General features: G+C 41.4%; 1 protein-coding gene across 4 annotated transcripts in view; it reads left to right on the plus strand.

Moving 5' to 3' along the window:
• The window catches only part of LOC111866045, a 59,699-nt gene extending 38,977 nt beyond the window's left edge, over positions 1–20,722 (plus strand). For 3 of the 4 annotated variants that reach the window (XM_033752111.1, XM_033752110.1, XM_033752112.1), the window contains exon 4: positions 18,341–20,722. In XM_033752111.1, the coding sequence (XP_033608002.1) occupies positions 18,341–18,669 (329 nt within the window). In that variant the 3' untranslated portion in view covers positions 18,670–20,722. The remainder of the gene's footprint in view (positions 1–18,340) is intronic. The other variant, XM_023854560.2, reaches the window with a different exon arrangement.
• Positions 20,723–20,973: the final 251 nt, after the last annotated feature.

Below are 20,973 nucleotides of genomic sequence, written 5' to 3' on the forward strand. Positions count from 1 at the left end.
TCCCTTGATATTTTTCAAGAATGTGTGATCAGTTGGCCGTCGTAGGGTTAACCGCTATTTTCAGCAAGATGGGACGACGTTTCACCACGTCCAACAGGACCTTAAAAGAAAGTCAATGGTTTCTTTGGCGACAAGACATAACTGTGCTGGACTTCTGCCTGTGAGGTATGCTGAAGACTAGGGCATTTAAAAACAAATTCCGCACTCTTGACTACCTGAAAGAAAACATTTCAGACGAAATTGCTGCAACACCTCCTTCCCACTCGCTGCAAAATTCGTGAGCATTGAGCCTGTGTCTTCAGGCGGAAGGAAGGCAATCAATTTCAACATCATCTTCGAAACAACTATCGCCACTCATTCGTCAAGTTTCATTTCAGCGACAAATTGCTTCGTGACACATAACTCTTAATTAAAGCCCCCTCCGAATGTATCGCCTTGTATTATGCAGACCTGTATGTATAGCTAGAAGATGCTGTTCGCGCAAGCATATTCCCGGAAATTTTGTGCTTACTTAGTGCTACATTTGAAAGAGTGTTCTTCGGATATATGCTCGTCTGTTAATTTATTTAGTTTTCAAAATATGTGTATATACAGGTTAAAACTTAGGTGCGGACGAACTTTGGACACAAGTTCAATGTACCAGAACATGAAGAAAAAAGAAGTGCATATCAACATGTGTCATGAAAATTTTTTTTTTATTTATTGCTGAAGGAGTACATTTATAATAAGTTATCAGAATGTCCTCCATGAGATTCGAAGCCCCCAGGGCACGTCTCCTCATAGACTGCAGCATCCGTTTAAAGATGCAGGGGTAGTTGCGGTGCGATGATGAAGTGTCTTCGTTGTCAACAGGATCTTCATTCACAAGGGTTTTGTAGTCTACATACATAAACATCCGGATGATTCAAATCTGGAGTGCTCGGAGGCCATGCAGTGGGTCGTTCTCTACCTGCCCATCTGTCATGATAGGTTTAGTGAGAACATCTCGCACAGCACAGCTGAAATGTTCTAGAACACCTTCATGCATGCAAAGAGTCACTAACAGTGCTTCTCCACACGTAAATGCTGGATTGCTGTTGGTGTCTAGAATGGATTACACCAGTGGTTCTCAAACTTTTTACCTATGAGCCCCCCTTGAGAGGAGAAAATACTCTCAGGCCCCCAGCCTGTTTCTTTTATCAAAATAGAAGTCATGGTATGTTTGACGTTTCATTCAGTTTATTTTGTGTTTTTCTACATACTATTTAGCAGTTTTCTTATTCACAATTAAAGTATCACAATATTAGGCCTACAATAAAAATTAGTTTTAGCACTTGCAATCAACCAAAATATGTATTGAAATGAAACGAAATTTATTTACAATTATTTATTTTTTCTGCAAAGAAAATCAAACGTTTAAATGTCAAAGTTCAGTGTGATGGATGGGCCTGCTTTTGAGAACAAAGTTTATCAAAACGTGGTGTAATATCAGAAATGACCACTCTAACTTCTTTAGAAATATTTAGCCTTGAACGATGCTTTGACTTTATAGCTGCCAAAGCAGAAAACCCCGTCTCGCATAAGTAAGTTGTTGCGAAAGGAATCAGGATTTTCAATGCCTTTTGGCTCAAAGTTTCGAATTACGCGCCAGTATGTATCCAGAACTCCAACAAAGACAATTCCATAAATTTACTTTTATGTCCATTGGAAGCACTGGATTATCAGTATCTTGTACCATTGACACCAGAGTAGGGAACGTGTCTAGCGTGTCACTTTCCATACTGTTTCTCCAGAGCTCTAATTTTCTTATGAATGCCTTCACTTTGTCATTCCAAGAAAGTACAGTTGCCTCATTCCCTTGAAGTGAAGTGTTGAGGATATTTAGTTTCTCAAATATATCTGGGAAGTAAGCCATTTTCAATAAAAAATCCTTGTTGCTGAAACTGCCTGCCAGTGAGTGATTATCCCCATTTAAAAACAAAATACCTCATGCCTCAGCTTAAACATTCTCTTGAATACCTTGCCTCTTGAAAGCCATCGAGCATCATCATGAGGATTCTTCTCTGTCCACTTGCTGATGGTGAATATTGATGATGGCGTCTCTAACGAAATTTTCCTTATCTGTAAAGAGCAGTGATGGAGGAAGTAAATGCTGAACATCTCGTTAACACAAAACCGGAAAAATTCTCTCGCGCTGGAAAATCAGCAGGCATGAGACGCTGCACTCGTTGTAAACGGTAAGGTTAAAACAACTGTTCATGCAATACCTTCCAAACAGTCTGTGTGAAACACTTAACTCTTCCCCTACTTGTCTTATGATCACACCTACATTCCTTTCGGCATTGGGTAAGACGTGCTTCTCCATATCAGATGCCCGGATATCTCTCTCTCTTTTCCCCAGTTCACAAAAACCGGTTTAAATATTCCAGACTTCGAGTCTGAGTCAACCATCAAAATCGGCAAAGGTTTCGTGGTTTTACTGGCGTCGATCTGGGAAATGTTCCCGGTACAACTGCGCGGCCACGAGACCGTTAAAGTCAGCACGGCCGTACATAAGAAGCACGTCCTTCAATATGTTAAATGAATAGCCATCCATGTACGCATTTACGGGTATTCAAGAGAGCACACTGTTGAACAAGAATGTTAGCAAGCATGTTGAGCTGACACTTAACCACTCTGCCAACAGCACTCAACTGCGGCGAATGGACTGTTAACTGCCAACAGCCCACAATACGCAGGGGCAGGCGGTTGCCACGCTCCTAGAAAGGTGTGAGCCATTGAAGTTGATAACGACAAATGAATAAGCCACAACTATAGTCTTTCCACTGTAAGTCACAAGGAAATATTTCCGGATATATGTTGATACCGACTTTTCTTTTTCTTTGATATGTGGAACTCGTCCTCAAAATTATGACTTTTTTGCTTTATGACTTCATGTAAAGTGGGCTTTACTATGGATAGATACGGCTGAAATTGTGAACTACCAAACAAATTTTAGCCTAAGTCTTCTGTATCGAATTCCGGTAAAAGATGCGTCCAGCTGTTTCTAAACTTGGGCCTATACTAGGTCACAGTGGGGCAGGTATACGACGCTTTTTAATTTGCAAATAATACATACCTAAGAATTGCAAATGTAGGGATGAATGAGACTTCGAGGGCATGTTTGTCCAGTTCAGTGCAAATGAAATCTCTTTAAATTATGTAATTATTAATGTTACACTGCAACATCCTGTTGTACTGCATATATCTGATTTTGTGTTTTGCTTTCATGCTCTTTACTTGTCTGCGTGACTTCAGTTTCTATTCATTCATCGTTTTCTTTTTGTTGACGCTACAGATTTCGGCCGAACCGGCGAGCTTCAGCTGTCCAGGTTGTGGCTACGGAACCTGCTGTTCACTGTGAAGTTCTTTTGATCCCCTTATGTGGTTGCCTCGGATTGCTTCTGGTTATGAGGGTTAACCATCTATTTTAATTTTAGTATATTTCAGCTGCACGTGTTTGTCTTGTCTGTAATACGCGGTGTGTTTAGATGTGAGCAGAACATTATTTTATGTACATACATACACATTCAGTTACTCTATATACAATATACTAACCGGCAACATGTAGTAACATACGTATATTCATTTACTGTACATACAGTAAATGAATATACGTAAGTACCGCAAAATAAAGCTCCAACTTAACACATCGCGTATTACAGAAAAGCAAACACGTGCAGCAGCAGGTTCCGTAGCCACAACCTGGACAGCTGAAGCTCGCCGGTTCGGCCGAAATCTGTAGCGTCTACAAAGAGAAAACGATGAATGAGTAGAAACCGAAGTTGCACATAGCATGAAACAAAACACAAAAACAGATATGTGTAGTTGCGCTACTTTAGTTCCTTCAAATTCTCTATCTTCAGCTTGAAGCGTTGTTTTGTGCATCGCAATCAAAGATATTCTGTTCGAAATCTCCGAGCAACCAGTTTGCTGCTTCCATTTCAGAACCTCATTGCTTTGGTTAAGTAGCCGCAGAATCATTTCCGGACCACATTGCCTTGTTTTAGAGCAATATTAGTCGATGGGAACTTTCTCTGTCACAAACAATGAAGCTTCCGGCTGCTTCGGAGCGGTTCGCGATGTCGCCTGTCGGTAGACGTAAATGCAGCGCGTTTCCTTCTTTTGCTTTTCCGTTTCCATGGCGTCTTCCTGCTGCAAAGTGGACTCCAATGTAGCTAAACACTTGTGCCACGTTACGTCAAGGTCAGTCTGCCTAGATTCATTCAAACAAGGTATTATTTCCCTAGTGTTCCTTTTAATATTATCTTCCACTCCGTGTCTGTTATCAAATTGTCCTTTCCCATTATGCCTTCCAGCCTCATTTTGGAAGAAATTCATGTTATCCTGTACGTTATGTAGATCCGACAGGATCTCATCTTTCTTGACTTGTTCCCACTACAGTGTCTGTTGAAAAGTAGAAATTATGAGGCTCCTACTTAAGCAATTATCTCTATTCCTATGATAGTTCGTCTGTTATTAGGAGAGTACAAGATACAAGATGCTGAACTAAATGGTACTGNCATGATAGTTCGTCTGTTTCGGGTTCAAAAAATTAGAGCCATATATTTTATTATTTAACTTATTAGGAGAGTACAAGATACAAGATGCTGAACTAAATGGTACTGTGCATTTTGACAATTTAATACTAGCGATACATTTATATAACGTATCGGTTTCTGCGTCTCTGCAATACTAAGAATCCATTCAGACTTCAAACAATTGAATGAAGGTGAATGCCTTTAGTAAGCTTCGCTAACTTTACTCTGTTTATCCCTTTCCATGTTAAGCATAAAATGTTTTGCTTAGGAGACCTGACCCTGCTAGTCTAAATTAATTATTTTTGACAAGATGAGTGGAAACAGCGTGGCCTGCTAAAGTTAATTATTAGTGGGTTCTTCTTCTTCTTCTTCTTCTATTCCTGTTGCTCCCATTTAGAGCATAGGGCATCCGCGAAACGTTTAGTTTGACTTCAGTTTCTTGATCTAAGACAGTCGGTAGGACTCCTTGGATGGGTAATCAGCCCCTCGCAAGGCTACTACCTAACATAAACTCAGAATGAACACAAACAGACATCCATGACTTGCGTGGGATTTGAACCCACGATCCCAGTGTTTGGGCGGGCGAAGAAATTTCATGTCTTAGACCGTGGAGCCACTGTGGTCGGCAGTGGGTTTTAGGAAATGTGTTAGAAGTAGGGCATTTCTGAGAAAGTAAGAGCGTGAAGACTGTTAAACAGAGGAGACCGTGGTTCGACCCTGCAACACTGGGCTCTCTCACAGCTTATTGGTCAATTCATTACTTAGAAACCAGTAATTATCATCCATATGCTAATTACGTTATGCAAGAAATGTATGAGCAACTTATTTTCTTTAGTCAACACATGGAAAAGAAGTTACGCAAGACTACGAGTATTTGCTGAACGAAGGAAGATCATGTGGGTTGTGAAAACACTCATTGCGGAAGAGGAAAGCGTCCATTAACCAGTCTGCATTGTTTTGCACGCATCTAGCCGCTGAAAAAAAAAGTTTAAATGAGGTGTGATTCTTATGTGAACGTTTATAATAGAGGGAGATTTTTTTTTGTGCGTTTTAAATACTCCAAACTTTTCAGAGAAGTAAAATTCGTAGGTCATGTTTGACACCCTTCAGTTGGCGTGGGCACTCTACTTCCTCTTACGTCTTGTGTGTAGGTAGACAGGAAAAATGGTTTCCAGTACTTACTCTTCAATAATATTTTCTTATGCCAGTTACAGCGTGGGCGTAAGATAATGATTTTTTTGTGAGGCTAAGAAAATGACATCAAAAATTGGAACAAAATTTACTTACCTGTAAATCTCATTGCCTTAACCGACTAATATTGCTGCTGGCCACACTTGACAGCTTTTATCTGTTTTATGTTTAGATAAAAGTAATTGTTGTATTTTGTTTGCATATTTCCAAGACATCTTGTAATTTTGATTGTTGTTAAACCATAAATAATCAAGACGAAATAAAAATATCAGAAGCTTCATTTCACTCCACTAGAAAACTGTAAATTTAATCAGAGTTCAGACATTCGCTTTTTGCGCAATCGGAAGGAAATTTGCAAAAGTTTCAAATGTCAGTTTGTCCGTCCGTCTTGTCTGATTGTAACACTGGAGAACAAACGAAGAAAGTTTATGAAATATCATCTGGGGAGTTTTACTAAAATTTGTCCGCGAATTTCAGTGTTGGTTAAAATAGTGCAACAAGACGGTCACTTTAAATGAAAATTTAAGTGCTTTTTTTGTGGGAATTTTGAAACATTTGGAACGTTTCTTGCCTATTACACTGTTCCGTAAGTCGCAGTGGCTTTGGAGATGGTTCAAAAATGTACATGTGATTTGTATGTTGTCTACAGGCGATGACAAAGCTGGCACACGAAACGTGTTGCGCTGTGCTGTATCGTGCTAACTAGTGCAGCCGGTGAGATACGAGGCAGTGCTGTGAAGGAAGTTCATGCTGTGAGTGACCTTTCTCGCGGAACACTCTCCTTCCCCGTTATCTCTGGAACAAGGATAATGAGGCTGTCGACTCTTGACTCTCGCCAGAGGAGTAACATCTCATGGCGACACTGACCTTCAGTTGGGACATTTCACTTTCTCTGAACTAGCTCCATGGAACAGAGTCCAAGTTGAAAAACAGAGAGTCGCTTAGCCGACCAAGAAATTTCCTGCTTTCTTTGTAATCGGAAAGTTCATTGCCAAGTCACATGAGCCCACCAGAAGCTGGACATATAAGTTCGTACGCAAAACATTTGACGAAATTACTGTGAACGAAAAAAGAGCTGGGAGTAAAATAAAATCAACCTATAATTAAAGTGGACATAAAAATATTCCGGTTCGCAATGTCTCTAGACAAAGTAGATGCGACACGAAATATTCATGGCCCAAAAACTTGTAACAAATATCGCGGGATCCAAGTCCACACAATCTCACTTCCTTAATATCTCTTAATATCATCCCACCCCATTTTAGTCTTACACTTCAAAAGTGATCGGTCGTTTCCGACTTGCGAACCAAAATTTTGTACATATTCCTCATCTGTAAGAAGCGCGCTACAAGTTGCTACCGTCACATCTTGCATGAGCGTTTTGCTTTTATGCCGTCTACTTGCAACTTTGGTTACTGCCCCTCGTCCTTTCCTTCGTTAGCACTACATGTTTCGGCCTGACTGTGCAGCTGAAGGACACCAAAATGAAAACAGGTGGGTGGCCCACATAACCTGATATAAAAGCGGCCTCACAGCGAGCAGCAGATTCTCTAACCACGGCAACTTGTACACCTCAAGATGGCCGGTTAGGCCGAAACATGGCGTCAAGGATGGGAATAGCAACCGAAGTCGCACCTAAACGGCATAAAAGCAAAACGCAAAGTCAGATCTATGCAGTGCAACAGGATGCCGCAATATAACAGTATTATGCATTACGTAAGTTTCTCCACAGATGTTGTGAAAATGTGGCACAGTTCAGATATTTGGGAAAGACTATAACAAATCAAAGCCGGTCACGGTAGCCGAGCGGTCTAAGGCATGCACTGTCTTCGCTCGCTCGGAAACCGAGATCGTGGGCACGAATCCCACTCAGGGCATGGATGTTTGTGTGCGATTTTCTGTGTTTGTCTACAGGTAGAGGCCTTGCGACGAGCTGATCACTCGCCCAAGGAGTCCTACCGTAAGTGTAAGATCTAGAAAAACCGAAGTGAAACGGATAGTTTCATGGAGGTAGGCCTAGGCCCAAATTGGGGCTGTAGCGCCACAGGAAAAAAAAAATAACAAATTAAAACCTGTTTCAGGAGGAAATTAAGAGGAGACTGAACTCGGCTAATGCTTGTTACTGTTCAGTCCAGAACCTTTTGTCTTATTGTCCGCTGTCTAAAAACTTAAAAATTAGATTATACAGAACTGTAATTTTGCCTGTGGTTCTCTATGGGTGTGAAGCCTAGTCTTTGACATTAAGGGGGGAACATAGACTGAGGGTGCTTGAGAACAGGGTGTTGAGGAGAATATTTGGACCGAAGAGGGATGAAGTGACAGGAGGTTGGAGAAAACTGCATAATGAGGAGCTTCATAACTTTTACTCTTCTCCAAGTATAATTAGAATGATAAAATGAAGGAGGATGAGACGGGAAGGGCATGTAGCGCTATTGGGGGAGAAGAGGAATGTGTATAGGATATTGGTGGGAAAACCGGATGGAAGGAGACCACTGGGAAGACCAAGACGTAGGTTGATGGACAATATTCGAAAGAATCTTAGAGAGACAGAAGGTGATGGTATGGATTGGATTGGTCTGGCTCAGGATATGCACCATTGGAGGGCTCTTGTGAACACGCAAATGAACCTCCGGGTTCCATTAATGCTGGGAAGTTCTTGAGTAGCTGCATAATTTGCAGCTTCTCAAGATGAGCTCAGCTCCCTGAGTGACTGCGTGAGTTATTCACATTGCCCTTTCTATAGAAAGGGGGCACGCGGTAGCGTAGTTGGTTGAGGAGTTATGCTACAAGCCGGAAGGTCGCGGTTTCAAGTTCCGATGAGGTCATTGGATTTTTTTCAGTTGACCTAATCCTTCAAGCCGCAATATGGCCCTAGGGTCGACTCAGCCTCTAACAGAAATGAGTACCAGGAATTAATTAAATAATATTCCTGGGGAGTAAAGCGCGGCCGCCACGTAAGGCTGACAACCTTACCGCCATCTTTGAGCCAATTGTCTAGATAATGTGGGACCCTCAACGTCTCACAACCCTATGGGCCTTCACGGCCTCTTACAGGGATAGCTTTACTTTACTTGTTTACTTTCTATAGAAAAATGTACATTCGCCTTCTGGTTCGGTACCACCTTCGTATTCCCACTACATCTGACTTATATTTTGAGATTCCTTTCGCCACTGCCCCGAGCGAACCTGCTTCCAACATTCCAAGTGTCAAATCCCATGTCCATTTTCTTTCGCATGGGTCGTTCATCCACAGAATCGCCTCTTCCACAAAAATATCACCAATAATGACAAACTTACTGAGTTGACCAATATCACGGTCTGGTGAAGGCGAATGCCTTTTCTTCCCGAGGAGCGGGAGTCCGATATAAGTGATAATTTGAAATACAGAACCCCTCACTTGGTTTGAGATATGTCTCTGAGAGCAGAGACACTCTTGTGTGTAGTCTTGCAGCTGTTTACTGAGCTCATAGCTCCGCCCCCATATGCCACTTGCATTAAATACTATGATTTTGAGCGGCCTATGAATTCTAGCAACCATTTTTGTAATGACCATTATTTTGTCTTTGTTTGACACAGCTTCAGTGAGATCTGTCATGATCTGTTGCACAACAATGGTGACTTTTAACGTGTCACAGTCGAACTGGGAGCCTGTGCCGACAGACTTGTTCTCTGAATTGTCTTTTGCTGTCTGGGGTCTGTAAGCTTTGCGCATGCACGTACGTTTGCGGTACATGGCACTGCTTTTGCTGCGTTTCTCGACGCAGCGCAGCTGCGTAGGGCTGCTCTGGTGAGGTGAACATAGAGGAGAACGTCCTCCCAGAGGATCCCTTGGGAGCTCGTTGTGCTCTTCTCCTTTGCAGTTCTCCTTTCGCATCGACTGTAGCGTCGTCGTTGTTGTTGTTGGTTTTTTCTTGTTTTCTTTTGTTTTTTAAGTTTCCTGGGGTGGGGTACGTCGGCCACTGACCAGCACTGCACCAGCCCGGATGATAGATAATGAGTGTGGAGCGGTCTGTGGAATGAGGATCGGCAGGGAAAACCGAAGTACTCAGAGCAAACCTGCCCCAGTGCCACTTTTTCCACCAAAAATCCCACATGACCTGACCTTGGTTCAAACACTGGCCGCCGCGGTGGGAAGCCGGTGACGAACCGCCTGAGCTACGGCACGGTCATCATTGTTGGTTACTGAATACCGAACAAAAGTGGAATCAAAATCCTTCAAGTCGTTTTCCATAAAACCGCCAAATTTTCCTTTTTTTTTCGTTTCGAGGCAAGCTGGAATAATCAGATTCACCGAGCAATAACCTAGGGTGGATGAATTCTTAAGTAGAAGATATTTACAAAATCCTCACGACTTTTCATATGTTATCGAGGCGCACATTCTTCTATACATGCATAAATGCATACAGACAGACAAATGGCATATAAAAACCCTCATTTTCTTAATCTGGAGGGCTGAAAGCGAGTAAATACATCAAAATCTCGAGATTAATTTTCTGCAAAATCAGGATACTTTTCCATGTACACCACGTAGGTCTATCTTAGAAAGTAAAAATCGATGCAAACACATGGCATGTACTCTCATGCACGATTGACTTTGACCACGTTTCCATGGAAACGAAGTCGAATGTTGTTCGGTAGACAGTTGTAGTGTGCGCACCCCTATATTCCAGACGATGCCATCTGTGCTGTTCTATTTAGGAACATGGTCTCCAACAGAATGAATATCGTCCGAGCCCATTGTCGAGGTACTCGCCATTATATTTTTTGCGACCCTTCTAAAAGGTCACTATATTTCAACCTAGAATACTCACATTCGCCGGACTCCCATCAATGATGGATAAATTCTTAAAAACCGAACATCGATAAAAGTCGACCAGCCACTCAGGCACTAGCGAGGGGTACATCCAGACAGCTACAATTCCAAACACCACTATTTATCCACTTCCTTTAACAACAGAATACTTGTTCATAGGTACCACGTAGGAAAATATAAAATTACAGCAATCAGAAGGTGCTGTGAATATATTAATACAAATAAAAATATATTTTGAAAGGTTCTGCCAACATTTTAACATAAATTAAAAATACGTAATAGTACCTGGAGAAGAACGTTCTTACACTCATTGGCCGGTTCAAGGCACTGCGCTTCACGGCGACCGGTGCACCGCCGGCTGCGAGGAGAACACGAATTTTGCCGTTGAATCAATAAAGCCGATGGTTGATAAATTTTGAGACGAAGTCGTTACATTTCACAGATCAGAGGAGATGCTGAAAATGCTGTTCCTCTACACACAGACATTCGTAATACCCGAGAATGAGGTTTACTTTACTCTTGGAAGTTTTCCTGCAGAAATATTCGCAGTTTCTTTACAAATAATTTCTTTTAGTTATTATTCCGTTCACGGGTTAGTTTTGTGAACTTTGCATCTCAAACAACCTCAGTATAATTTATCTCAAGTTTTTAGTTGAACGTTCTAGCTAAATACGACTGCTTATAATTCTGTCATCGAAGATATCAGACAAAGCGTCCGTACACAAACGTGCAGTTGTGGACAGTTGCCGTGTCCTGCTAAAACCACCCATATGATTTTTCTTCTTCTTTTAACTCTGAATAAAATTCCCAGTAGTTGCCGGTACAAATCTTTCACAATTACGTTCATCGTTAAGAAAGACAGGCCCAACAATTCTTCTTGCACTTGTAGCAGACAAGACAATAACTTTCACTGGATGGAGCGGGATTTCACATGTGAGATGTGGATTTTGTGAACTCCAGTAGCTGTTATTTTGCGTATTTATATATCCCTGTAAGTGAAATCAGTAAAAAAGAATGTCAAACGTGGATCATCGACGACAGACTGAAGAAATCATCTTCAAAATGACCATGCTAGTTGGATCATAATTATGCAAGACGTGGATTGCTAAGCTTCAGCAGTTGCGTTGGCCTTCGTGCAATCTGCCTTAACACTCCAGTTTCATAATCTAGAAATTGTATTGATTCTGTGGGTGTACGTTCATGCATGACTATTAACAGTCCTGTTGACCCAAGTTCATTCACAAAATTGTGAATTGTTTGTCTGCTAGGAACTCTTTCCTCACTTAATTTATGTGGATTCTTTCGCCGACACTTTCGTGCAAACCTGTTTCACATACACGTCATAGAAAAAGAGATGTTGACTGAAGTATGTCACAGCGTGGCTTGGCGCACTGCTCACTAATACAGAACAAAAGAAAACGACTACTGGAGCTGATAACTGCCGCCCACTACCGAAGATCATGAACATATTTACCCGCGTGAACCTCAGTGCTTGCCGTGAAGCGGCCCAAGTTAATAATTTTCCTGCATAATAAAGTTAATTAAAAATAGTTGGAAAGGTACTGTCAACATATTAACGTAGATTTTAAAGCAAATAAGAAGAGTTTATTGAGGGTGTTTGAGAACAGGGTGCTGAGGAGAATATTTGGACCGAAGAGAGATGATGTTACGGGAGACTGGAGAAAACTGCATAATGAGGAGCTTCATAACTTGTACTCTTCTCCAAGTGTAGAGTGATCAAGTCAAGGAGGATGAGATGGGCAGGGCATGTAGCCGAATGGGGAGAAGAGGAATGCATATAGGATATTGGTGGGAAAGCCAGAAGAAAAGAACCACTAGGAAGACCAAGACGTAGGTTGGTTGACAATATTAAAATGGATCTTAGAGAGATCGGGTGGGATGGTATGGGCTGGATCGGTCTGGCTCAGGATAGGGACGGGTAGAAGGCGTTTATGAATACCGTAATGAACCGTCGGGTTCCATAAAATGCTGGGAATTTCTTGAGTACCTGCACAATTGGCGGCTTCTCAAGAAGCGCTCGGCTCCGTGCGTGATGATGACGGTAGTGATGATGATGATGATGAACGAGAAGAGTTTAAACAAAGCCCGTTAATGTACGGTATTTAAATCAAGTCGACTCAGGCTAGCTGGCGACCATGTTCTTGAATTCCAGCAGTGTAACCAAATGACACAAATGTCAGCATTAGAGACTGTCTAATTCTCTTTCTAACAAACGACGTCACTCTGACTCGTAACATTGTTTCATGTTGTAATAGAGATGTTATATCTAACGCTTATCACCACCACAAATCAAGACAGGAACGCTTCTAACTCGTCTTTTCGAAATCATTTATCATTTTATTATTCATTTTGACATAACCTGAACCACCGAAAGCGTGTCTGTTAAACATGGCGGGGTTTCTCCTGCGTCTGCGTCTCGTCATTTAACAAGACATCGTGGTCCCTGTGGCTTGAGGTAGGCCCTTACATCAGCTAGTCTGAGGGCTCGCCTTTGGCCTGACATCGTTACGAGCTCTTAGCGGACAGCTATAAGATTTGCTTATGATCAAAATATTAGTATTATGCTATCATCCTAATGGTTGGTTAATTTACCGTTTGACACACGGAATTCGTCTAAATTTAAGAATTTAATTACTACCTCATAGAAAAGAGAGGCCTCCTATGTCTTCATTGCAAAAACAATCAGTTAATACTGTTGGGAGAAATCATCGCTACTTATTGTGAGAAACGCAAGAAACACACGCATACAGTAAACTGGAAAATGCAGAGTTTTTTAATGTTAAGCAGGTGGCAAGTCCACAGGAACAGCTCAGAAATTCACCAAACACTAACCATGATAGACAAAACTGCTTTAATAATAATGGATTAAACATTGCATTAATATGAAAAATATTTTCAAAGAAAGTTTAAGATGTTACGAAGATCAGTATTTTATGTCATTTATCAATTCTGTAGTATGATTGGATCCAAACTGTATTTGAACATCACATCACTTATACGATTCTCATGACAGCTCCTAATGTGCCCCCCCCCGTGCCAATTTTGATCTAACTCGGTGTAGTAGAATCGGAAACAGGGCGGATGAACAGACAGACTTCCATTTCGTACACTTCGTGAAATGGAGTCCTGAATGTTTCCAATTTTAAACGATATAAACATAAGTTAAATATAAATTACAGGATTTGAGATTCTCAGAGCAGTGGTTGTGAAGAGTTCTGTCTTTTGGGATATTGCGCCATACAGTTCGTTAAAAGCCAACCGACGTTTCAAGGGAACATGTTATTTCCACTTTTAAGGGTGAAGAGTAAACCAAGCAAGAAGAGTTCAGCTTTGCTTCCTGCTGGCTTCTTGCCTACATTGCCTACCTGACGATAGTGAAGATATGTTTCGCTGAAACACGGGTGGACTTTCAACGTAGCATACATGTACAGTATTGTATCTCAGAAGATAGAAGTCTTCGTAAATACAAACTATTTCAAAGGTTAACAATTAAATATATGGTAGGGCACATGATTAAATATTAAATGTATAGCTATTTAAATGTTATAGAAAAGTAAACAAAGATGAGGGTGCAGTAGCAAAAGACGAATGAGGAGGGAAGGCGCCCATTTCATGTGTTCCGCAGTGCACAGATATGTCCACAAGTGACAGCCCAGTTACTACTTTCCCTCATAGCGCACGACATTCCTTCTGCTTTCACTTTTCTTTCTCCACCCTTTGTGCTTCTGTTTGTGTCTGCTCTTGCCATCAGATAACAGATAGTATCTGTGTGTGTTACATAAGAACCGACAATTTATCACCGTTACCTGGTGTCTGACTGCCTGACTGACTCCGCGGCAGATGTTTTTTTATGTACTGTGCTATTACCAAGTGGTGAACAATTCACTCTCTCAACGGTCAACAGTTTACGTGATATTTTTGTTTCCTTTTAATGTAACTCGTCTAAGAGGATTAAGACGGACCGTAGAACATGGCCTGCCGCAAGGCCTTCAAAATCTAAATGAGAATTGCAAGACCGTACGCCACTGTACTTCGTTGTGCAGTCATTTTCAACTTATTCTGCATATGTTCCACACCCTGAAAGAGAACTGTGCGGTCAGCTTCACGTTATGACAGCTTTAACCCAAATATACAACCGGTAGGGCGGGCCGCCGATCGGCATATAAGCAAAGCTGGCGCGATTCAAACCCACCCACTCTACTGGCTCCTTTGGACAAAGTTGAGAATTTTTATAAGGAAAGTGTTTTATGCTCTGTTTACCGGTTTAACTACTTTTTGTGACTCCAACTGGTGCACACGTTTTCTCACGAGAGAAGTTGACTTGGGAAGAATTCCTGGCTACTGTCTCTCAGCTCGAGTGAAGCAACAGACAACTGTTTGGTACTTAGACATTTCAAGAGAGGTACACAAGGCTCTTGTGGCTAGGAGACTGGTTTCAAATCTCCTGCTTTTAAAAATGTAAAAACGAGTCAGCAGATGATGATGAAGTTGTGTAATTAGTGTTATAGAAACAGAGAGTAGCAATACTTCACACTCTACTGAGCAACTGTGCCAGACCAAAACGCTCCGAGCGTGATCCCCGCTCGCTTTAGCCGGGAGAATGTGAGCATTTCACGCACACGCCTATGTTTTGTTTAAATCATTAATTGCTGTTTGGATTTTGTGTTTGGGTCATTGTCATTAAATTTAATATGAATGTTACGCAATTTTGAGATTTCATCCACTTCCTTACTTTGCAGTGTAAAGAGTAAAGGAGTTGGCTGTCCGGACCTCTCGGATGGGAGCAATGTAGGATGCAGGATTCGGAAGTTTTGTAGAAAATGTAAAATAAAAACAAGGCGGTTTCACGAAGAGTGTATTTTTATCGGTTATGAGGTTTGTGGGCATTATAAATAAATATGGTGTTGCAGGGTTTTTGAACATGATTTTGAACATTGGATCTGCGAAGCCATTCCAAGAAAACTCGAAGAATGTTCGAGACATTCATTATTATGTCGCTTGGAAGTTTCTTTTCACTGTAACCGATAAGTTAATAATATAGCTTCTTGTAAGTCTGTTAATGTCTTCAAAATAACAGCCCTGCAGATCTGTCGAGCGTGCAAACAGCTACAAATTTTGCGATTTCTTTTTTATGTTTGTCTGTTTCTAAAATAGGAGCCGGAATAGCATAGTCAGTATAGCGACTGGCTACGGGATGGACGACCGAGGGATCGGAGTTCGAGTCCCAGTAGAGTCAAGAATTTTCTCTTCTCCGCGTCCTGCAGACCGGCCCTGGGGTCTACCCAACCTCCTATCAAATGGGTACAGAGGGCTCTTTCACCTGGGGTAAAGCGGCCGGGGTGTGAAGCTGACTACTCAACTCCAGCTAGTGCCGAGGTCAAGGAAATGTGGATGTATACATCCACTCCCCCATACGCCTTCATAGCGTAGTGCTTAATTGGTTAAAGCATATGGATAACTTTAACTTTTATCTGTGTTTAAAATGACGTTGGGTAGTTTTAGAGGTGAAAATTCCAACTTACGGAACTGTATTCAACAATGTACTTGGCGCGTACATGTTAAAGACATGAATTACAGCAGGTCATTCATGAGAATTCTAACTAACGCACTTTATGGAGGTGAGCCCATCTTGAGAAGCCGACAGTTGTGCAGCTACTCAAGAACTCCTCCTCACTTCTCCCTATGCTGAGCCAGGTCAACCCAGTCCATGTCATCCCATCACATCCTGTCTGAAATCAATTTTTAAATTTTATCCACCCACCTTCATCTTGGCCTTCCTAGTGGTCTCACTTCTTCTGGCTTTCTCGCCAATATCCCTTATAGATTCCTCTTTACCCTCATTCGTGCTGCATGCCCTTCCCATCTCATCCTAGTCATTCTAATTATATTTGGCCATGAGTACAAGTTATGAAACTTCTCATTATACAGTTTTCTCCAACCTTCCAGCTCCTCATCTCTCTTCGGTCCAAATATTCTCTTCAGCAATATATTCTCAAACACTCCCAGTCAATGTTCTTCCCTTAATGTCAGAGACCAAGTTTCACACCAACAAAGAACTACAGGCAAAATTATAATTTTCTATATTCTAAATTTTACGTTTTTAGACAGCAGATGAGAAGACAAATGGTTCTGAATTGAATGGTAGCAAGCATTACTTGGATTCACTCTCCTTTTAATTTCCTCCTGAATAAAATTTTGATTTATTACTGTAGTTCGCAGATATTTGAACTACAGCACATTTTCAAAGGATCCGTTAGCTGTCTGTACATCATGATTTTGACCTGCATTCTGGTGAAGAAACAGCAAACTATACTTAGCTTTCTCTGCGCTTACTTCTAGATCAACCTCCTTATTAGCGTTAATTAAAGTTCCTATGTCATTCTTTACAGTAGCTATGTTATCTTCCAGTAGATTCACATTATCAGCATAGACAAGAAGCTGATTTTTGCCACTTAATTTCAGCCACCCCTGGTTTTTCTGAACGTTTCTAATGGCATATTCCAATGCAAAGTTGAAAAGCACTGGCAATAAAGCATCTCCCTGTGTTAGACCATTCTGGATGGAAAATTTATCAGACCAATGTTTACCTGTACGGACTTTGCATTACGTTCGTTTAAAAACATTTTAAGCAGCCTAACTACAGTATTTGCATGATTACCCTAGACTGTATGAGAATGTTGTGCACTCTGTACCTCGTAACTGACTTATAGGCTGATGTACTGTCTAATTGTACTCTCTTTTTCCCTCCAGTACCTCAAGAAGGCAAAAAGTCTGATCAGGAGTTGATCTTTTACGTGGAAACCGACACTGATGGTCCAAAGTAATTTCATCTATACGTGTATATGGGCTTAACCTTGAGAGAAGGATATTGGACAAAACTTAGAGGGAAATTTATAGCAGTGACATCCCCGCTACTTCTAGGTGTTTGATTTCAATTTTCAGATTCATACATACGGTCATGAGAATGCTTTGCACTCTTAGTTGGTTAAATAGTACCATCTTCAGTAATAGTAGGTTTGAAAGAAAGAGTTCCTGTCGACAATTTGAAAATAAATTTTCGTTGCCACTGCAACGCCAAGTCTACTTACCTGGCTAGCCCAGTATACAAGGTTATTCATAAGTCCGTGAAACATTTTGAAAATTTACAATAAATAAAGTACGCAGTGGATACCAATTTTTATGATACTGAAATAGAGATAAACTCACCAGTTTTTTTTTTTACATAGTTCACAAATGCTCAATATGTCCACCTTTGCTGATACGGCAGACATCTATGCGATAATCCATTTCGTCCCACACCCGTGTCAGCATGTTATGATTGAACAGAGCCACAGCAGCGGTGATACGGTTGCGAAGATCCCTGAGATTAGCAGGCAATGGCTTAAAAAAAACTTGGAGACATTCATTCTCTATCGGCTTAAGAAATACATGCACCATGATCCGATGCATAGTTTATTTGTTGTGAATTTTTAAAATGTTTCACGGACTTAAGAATAACCCTGTACTTGCACGCTACTCAGTGCGTTAGGTAAGCATGGCATATTCCGACATTATTGTATATAATGAGGGAAAGGGAATATATATATAGCGGTGACCAAAGTTGTGGGTATACGAGAAATATTTCAAGTTTCGAACGGAGCAAAATATTCAGTTAAAGTTGGTGCATTCGGGTGGAGCTGCCTTATAGCTACCGACACCCGAGGTGAAATTCAGGGCAATCCGTAAACTCAGGTATTTCTCTTTTGCTCCTATACAGCCCGACTTCACATTGGACATGCACCGAGCGGAGTGCCTAATGCTGAAGATCAAGGTGGCCAAACGGAGGCGCTGCTGGTGCCGGCTGGTGACGTCACTGCTTGGTCTCGTCTTCTTCCTGATGTCGGTTATGGTGGTCAGCATGCTGGTCACGAAGGGCAAGAGGCTATTCGGCCCCATCTGAAACTACAGTCGGGGAAATTTCTTCTGACCTGTGAAGGTCATCAAGCATTTACATGCCCCTCCACCTTTTCTCTCCTCCCTGAGACTCTACTGTGCGTGATAGCAATGGTTGCCTCCACAGATCAATCATGGGAGGTGACGCAATAACCTTGACCGACCAAAAAGAAATCCTCGACTACATCAGATTTGTGAGCAGAAGGTGAAAGTATCTGGAAGTTGGAGGGTGGGAGATAATAATTAAAATGCCTCGACATATGAGGCAGAATTGACAGTATTTCATTGATTATCTTAATTCTAGTTTTGGCAGACTCGAAAACATGATACTTTCCACACGTTCGTTATTATAATTAGATGGTGGAACTTGGTGTAGCTTTGTTGACAACAAGGAGTGCATCTGAATAGAATGATTATAAGTTTGTGAATATGGCAAAGTAAACAGGTTGTGGCACTTTCCACAGTTAACGTGACACCGAATAAAGGCAACCAACCACCGGTGCCAATATGCAGGGAAAATTTGTATATTCTGGCCGCTATATCAGGTCGAACAGACAGTCACGCTGCTGGGCCTAGCCACGTGAAGGGGCCGCTAATAAGCCGGCGGCGAGCTCGAATCAGTTCACTGTTATATAATTTCTGCAACATTGTTTACGTAACATTACATTATGGTACTGAAATGTGACACTTCCCAGAGATCGTTTTGGCCTCAGGAGGTGCCGACGTAACCATAAACCTAAACAGAAATTAGAGCTGACATAAAGATGAGGGACACACAGTTGCTCCAACTTCTGGACGCAGTGCCTGAGACGTGGCAATTAATATTTTCCTGTGAAAACATTCCAGTTGGTTGTAACTTCCAAACGCCACCTTCTGTTCGTTTTCTGAGTCGTGACTGATTTCATGTTGGTATTCTTCACTCTTGCGATCTCAGTGCAGCACAAGATCTGGAACGAAGCAAAAACTGTACGTTGGAATCAGACCTGTGTACGTTAATAATTCTATCTTACGCATGGTTCGTGAAATTTGGAGAGGGGAGAGACTAACAGGCTAGCCTCTTTCATGCAAATAAGACGATTCTCAGGGTTGAGCGAATGCTCACCGGACACCGAAGGAAGCACCCCCTGTGTGGCACTGTGGGTGTGTTCCAGCTGGCTCTCACGTTTCCATTTTCCCTTAAATGTTCTATCACCACAGCCCAAAATCAGTTATCTGCTCGCTGTTGCTTCTGATTAGGTTCGCAGAGCTTTCAGCTCACCGTGATCTTCGTTATCAATGTCAAGAATCAGTTTAGGCCAAACCCCAGTCACCTCTCATACTTGAGCCAGCCAGAGAATCAATTCCGATATGGCACAGAAAGCATTTCTTTTGCACTCATTTGCAATTACATAAACGTATAAAATTGCGGGCAGCTGATTAGACCTAACGGTGTGCAGTGCCACACTTCATGATAATTAGATACGTCAACACGGCGGGAGTTTGCCTGTGGGTACGGAATTACCAGATTTCCAAAATGTAGAATAATGCCCACCGTGCTTTTCAAAAGTTAATTTACGTAAATCCGCATGAACTGTACCAAAGTGACTCCATAGTTTAAAACATACAGTAAAAGTATACTTAGTGCTGACTTATAAATATTCCTCAAAATCTCTCTTTATATTTGTATGCGTCAGAGATGAAAATTACTGTAAATAAATAATTACATTTCTTGTGTTAGCTTCCTATAATAAATCTTATGAATTTAATGTACGCTAATGCGAATGAAATATTCAGATCTTTTGAGAAAAAAGTGACCATAACCTTCGCGAAGAAATGATACCGAATGCATCACCCAGCCGAAGGGGCTGGATCTGGTTGGCTTTGTTGTGATTGCATGGAGGTTTACTAGTGCAGTGCCAAAAAAGATAATGAAAAATAAGCACGTTTCAAGTTACAATGGGCTGCTCATTAATATAACCTGCAATAATATACACGGTGTGTCCAGGATACGTTAGGACTCATTCCCCCCCCTGCAATGCCATCTGTTAGCGAGATGTGGCGTTAAGATTCTTGAAGTTTCAGCTGTGGCTGTCAATTCCAAAGCGCAAGCATTGCTGTACCATATATATGTTCTGACCTTAAATGTAACATTACCGTTCTGACGCTCGTCGGAAAATGGCGGTTGAACAGAGAGCCAGCATACAATTTTGTTTGAAGTTAGACAAAACAGACGCCGAAGCGTACGAAATGAAGAAAAGTGTGTACGGTAGTGATTTCTTTTAGTCACTCGAACATTTTTCGATGGTATGCTGTATTTCGTGACGCTCCACGTGCATGAAAGCCGAGAACAAGTCGCACTGAAGAAAATGTGGAAAAAATTACCGAAATCCTTGCATCAGACAGATGTGTTTCTGCAAGACTCATCGAGGAGATTTTGGGAATACCAAAAAGTACTGTGCATCAAATTTTGACCGAAGA

Source organism: Cryptotermes secundus, unplaced genomic scaffold (assembly GCF_002891405.2).
Source record: "Cryptotermes secundus unplaced genomic scaffold, Csec_1.0 scaffold318, whole genome shotgun sequence".
NCBI lineage: Eukaryota > Metazoa > Arthropoda > Insecta > Blattodea > Kalotermitidae > Cryptotermes > Cryptotermes secundus.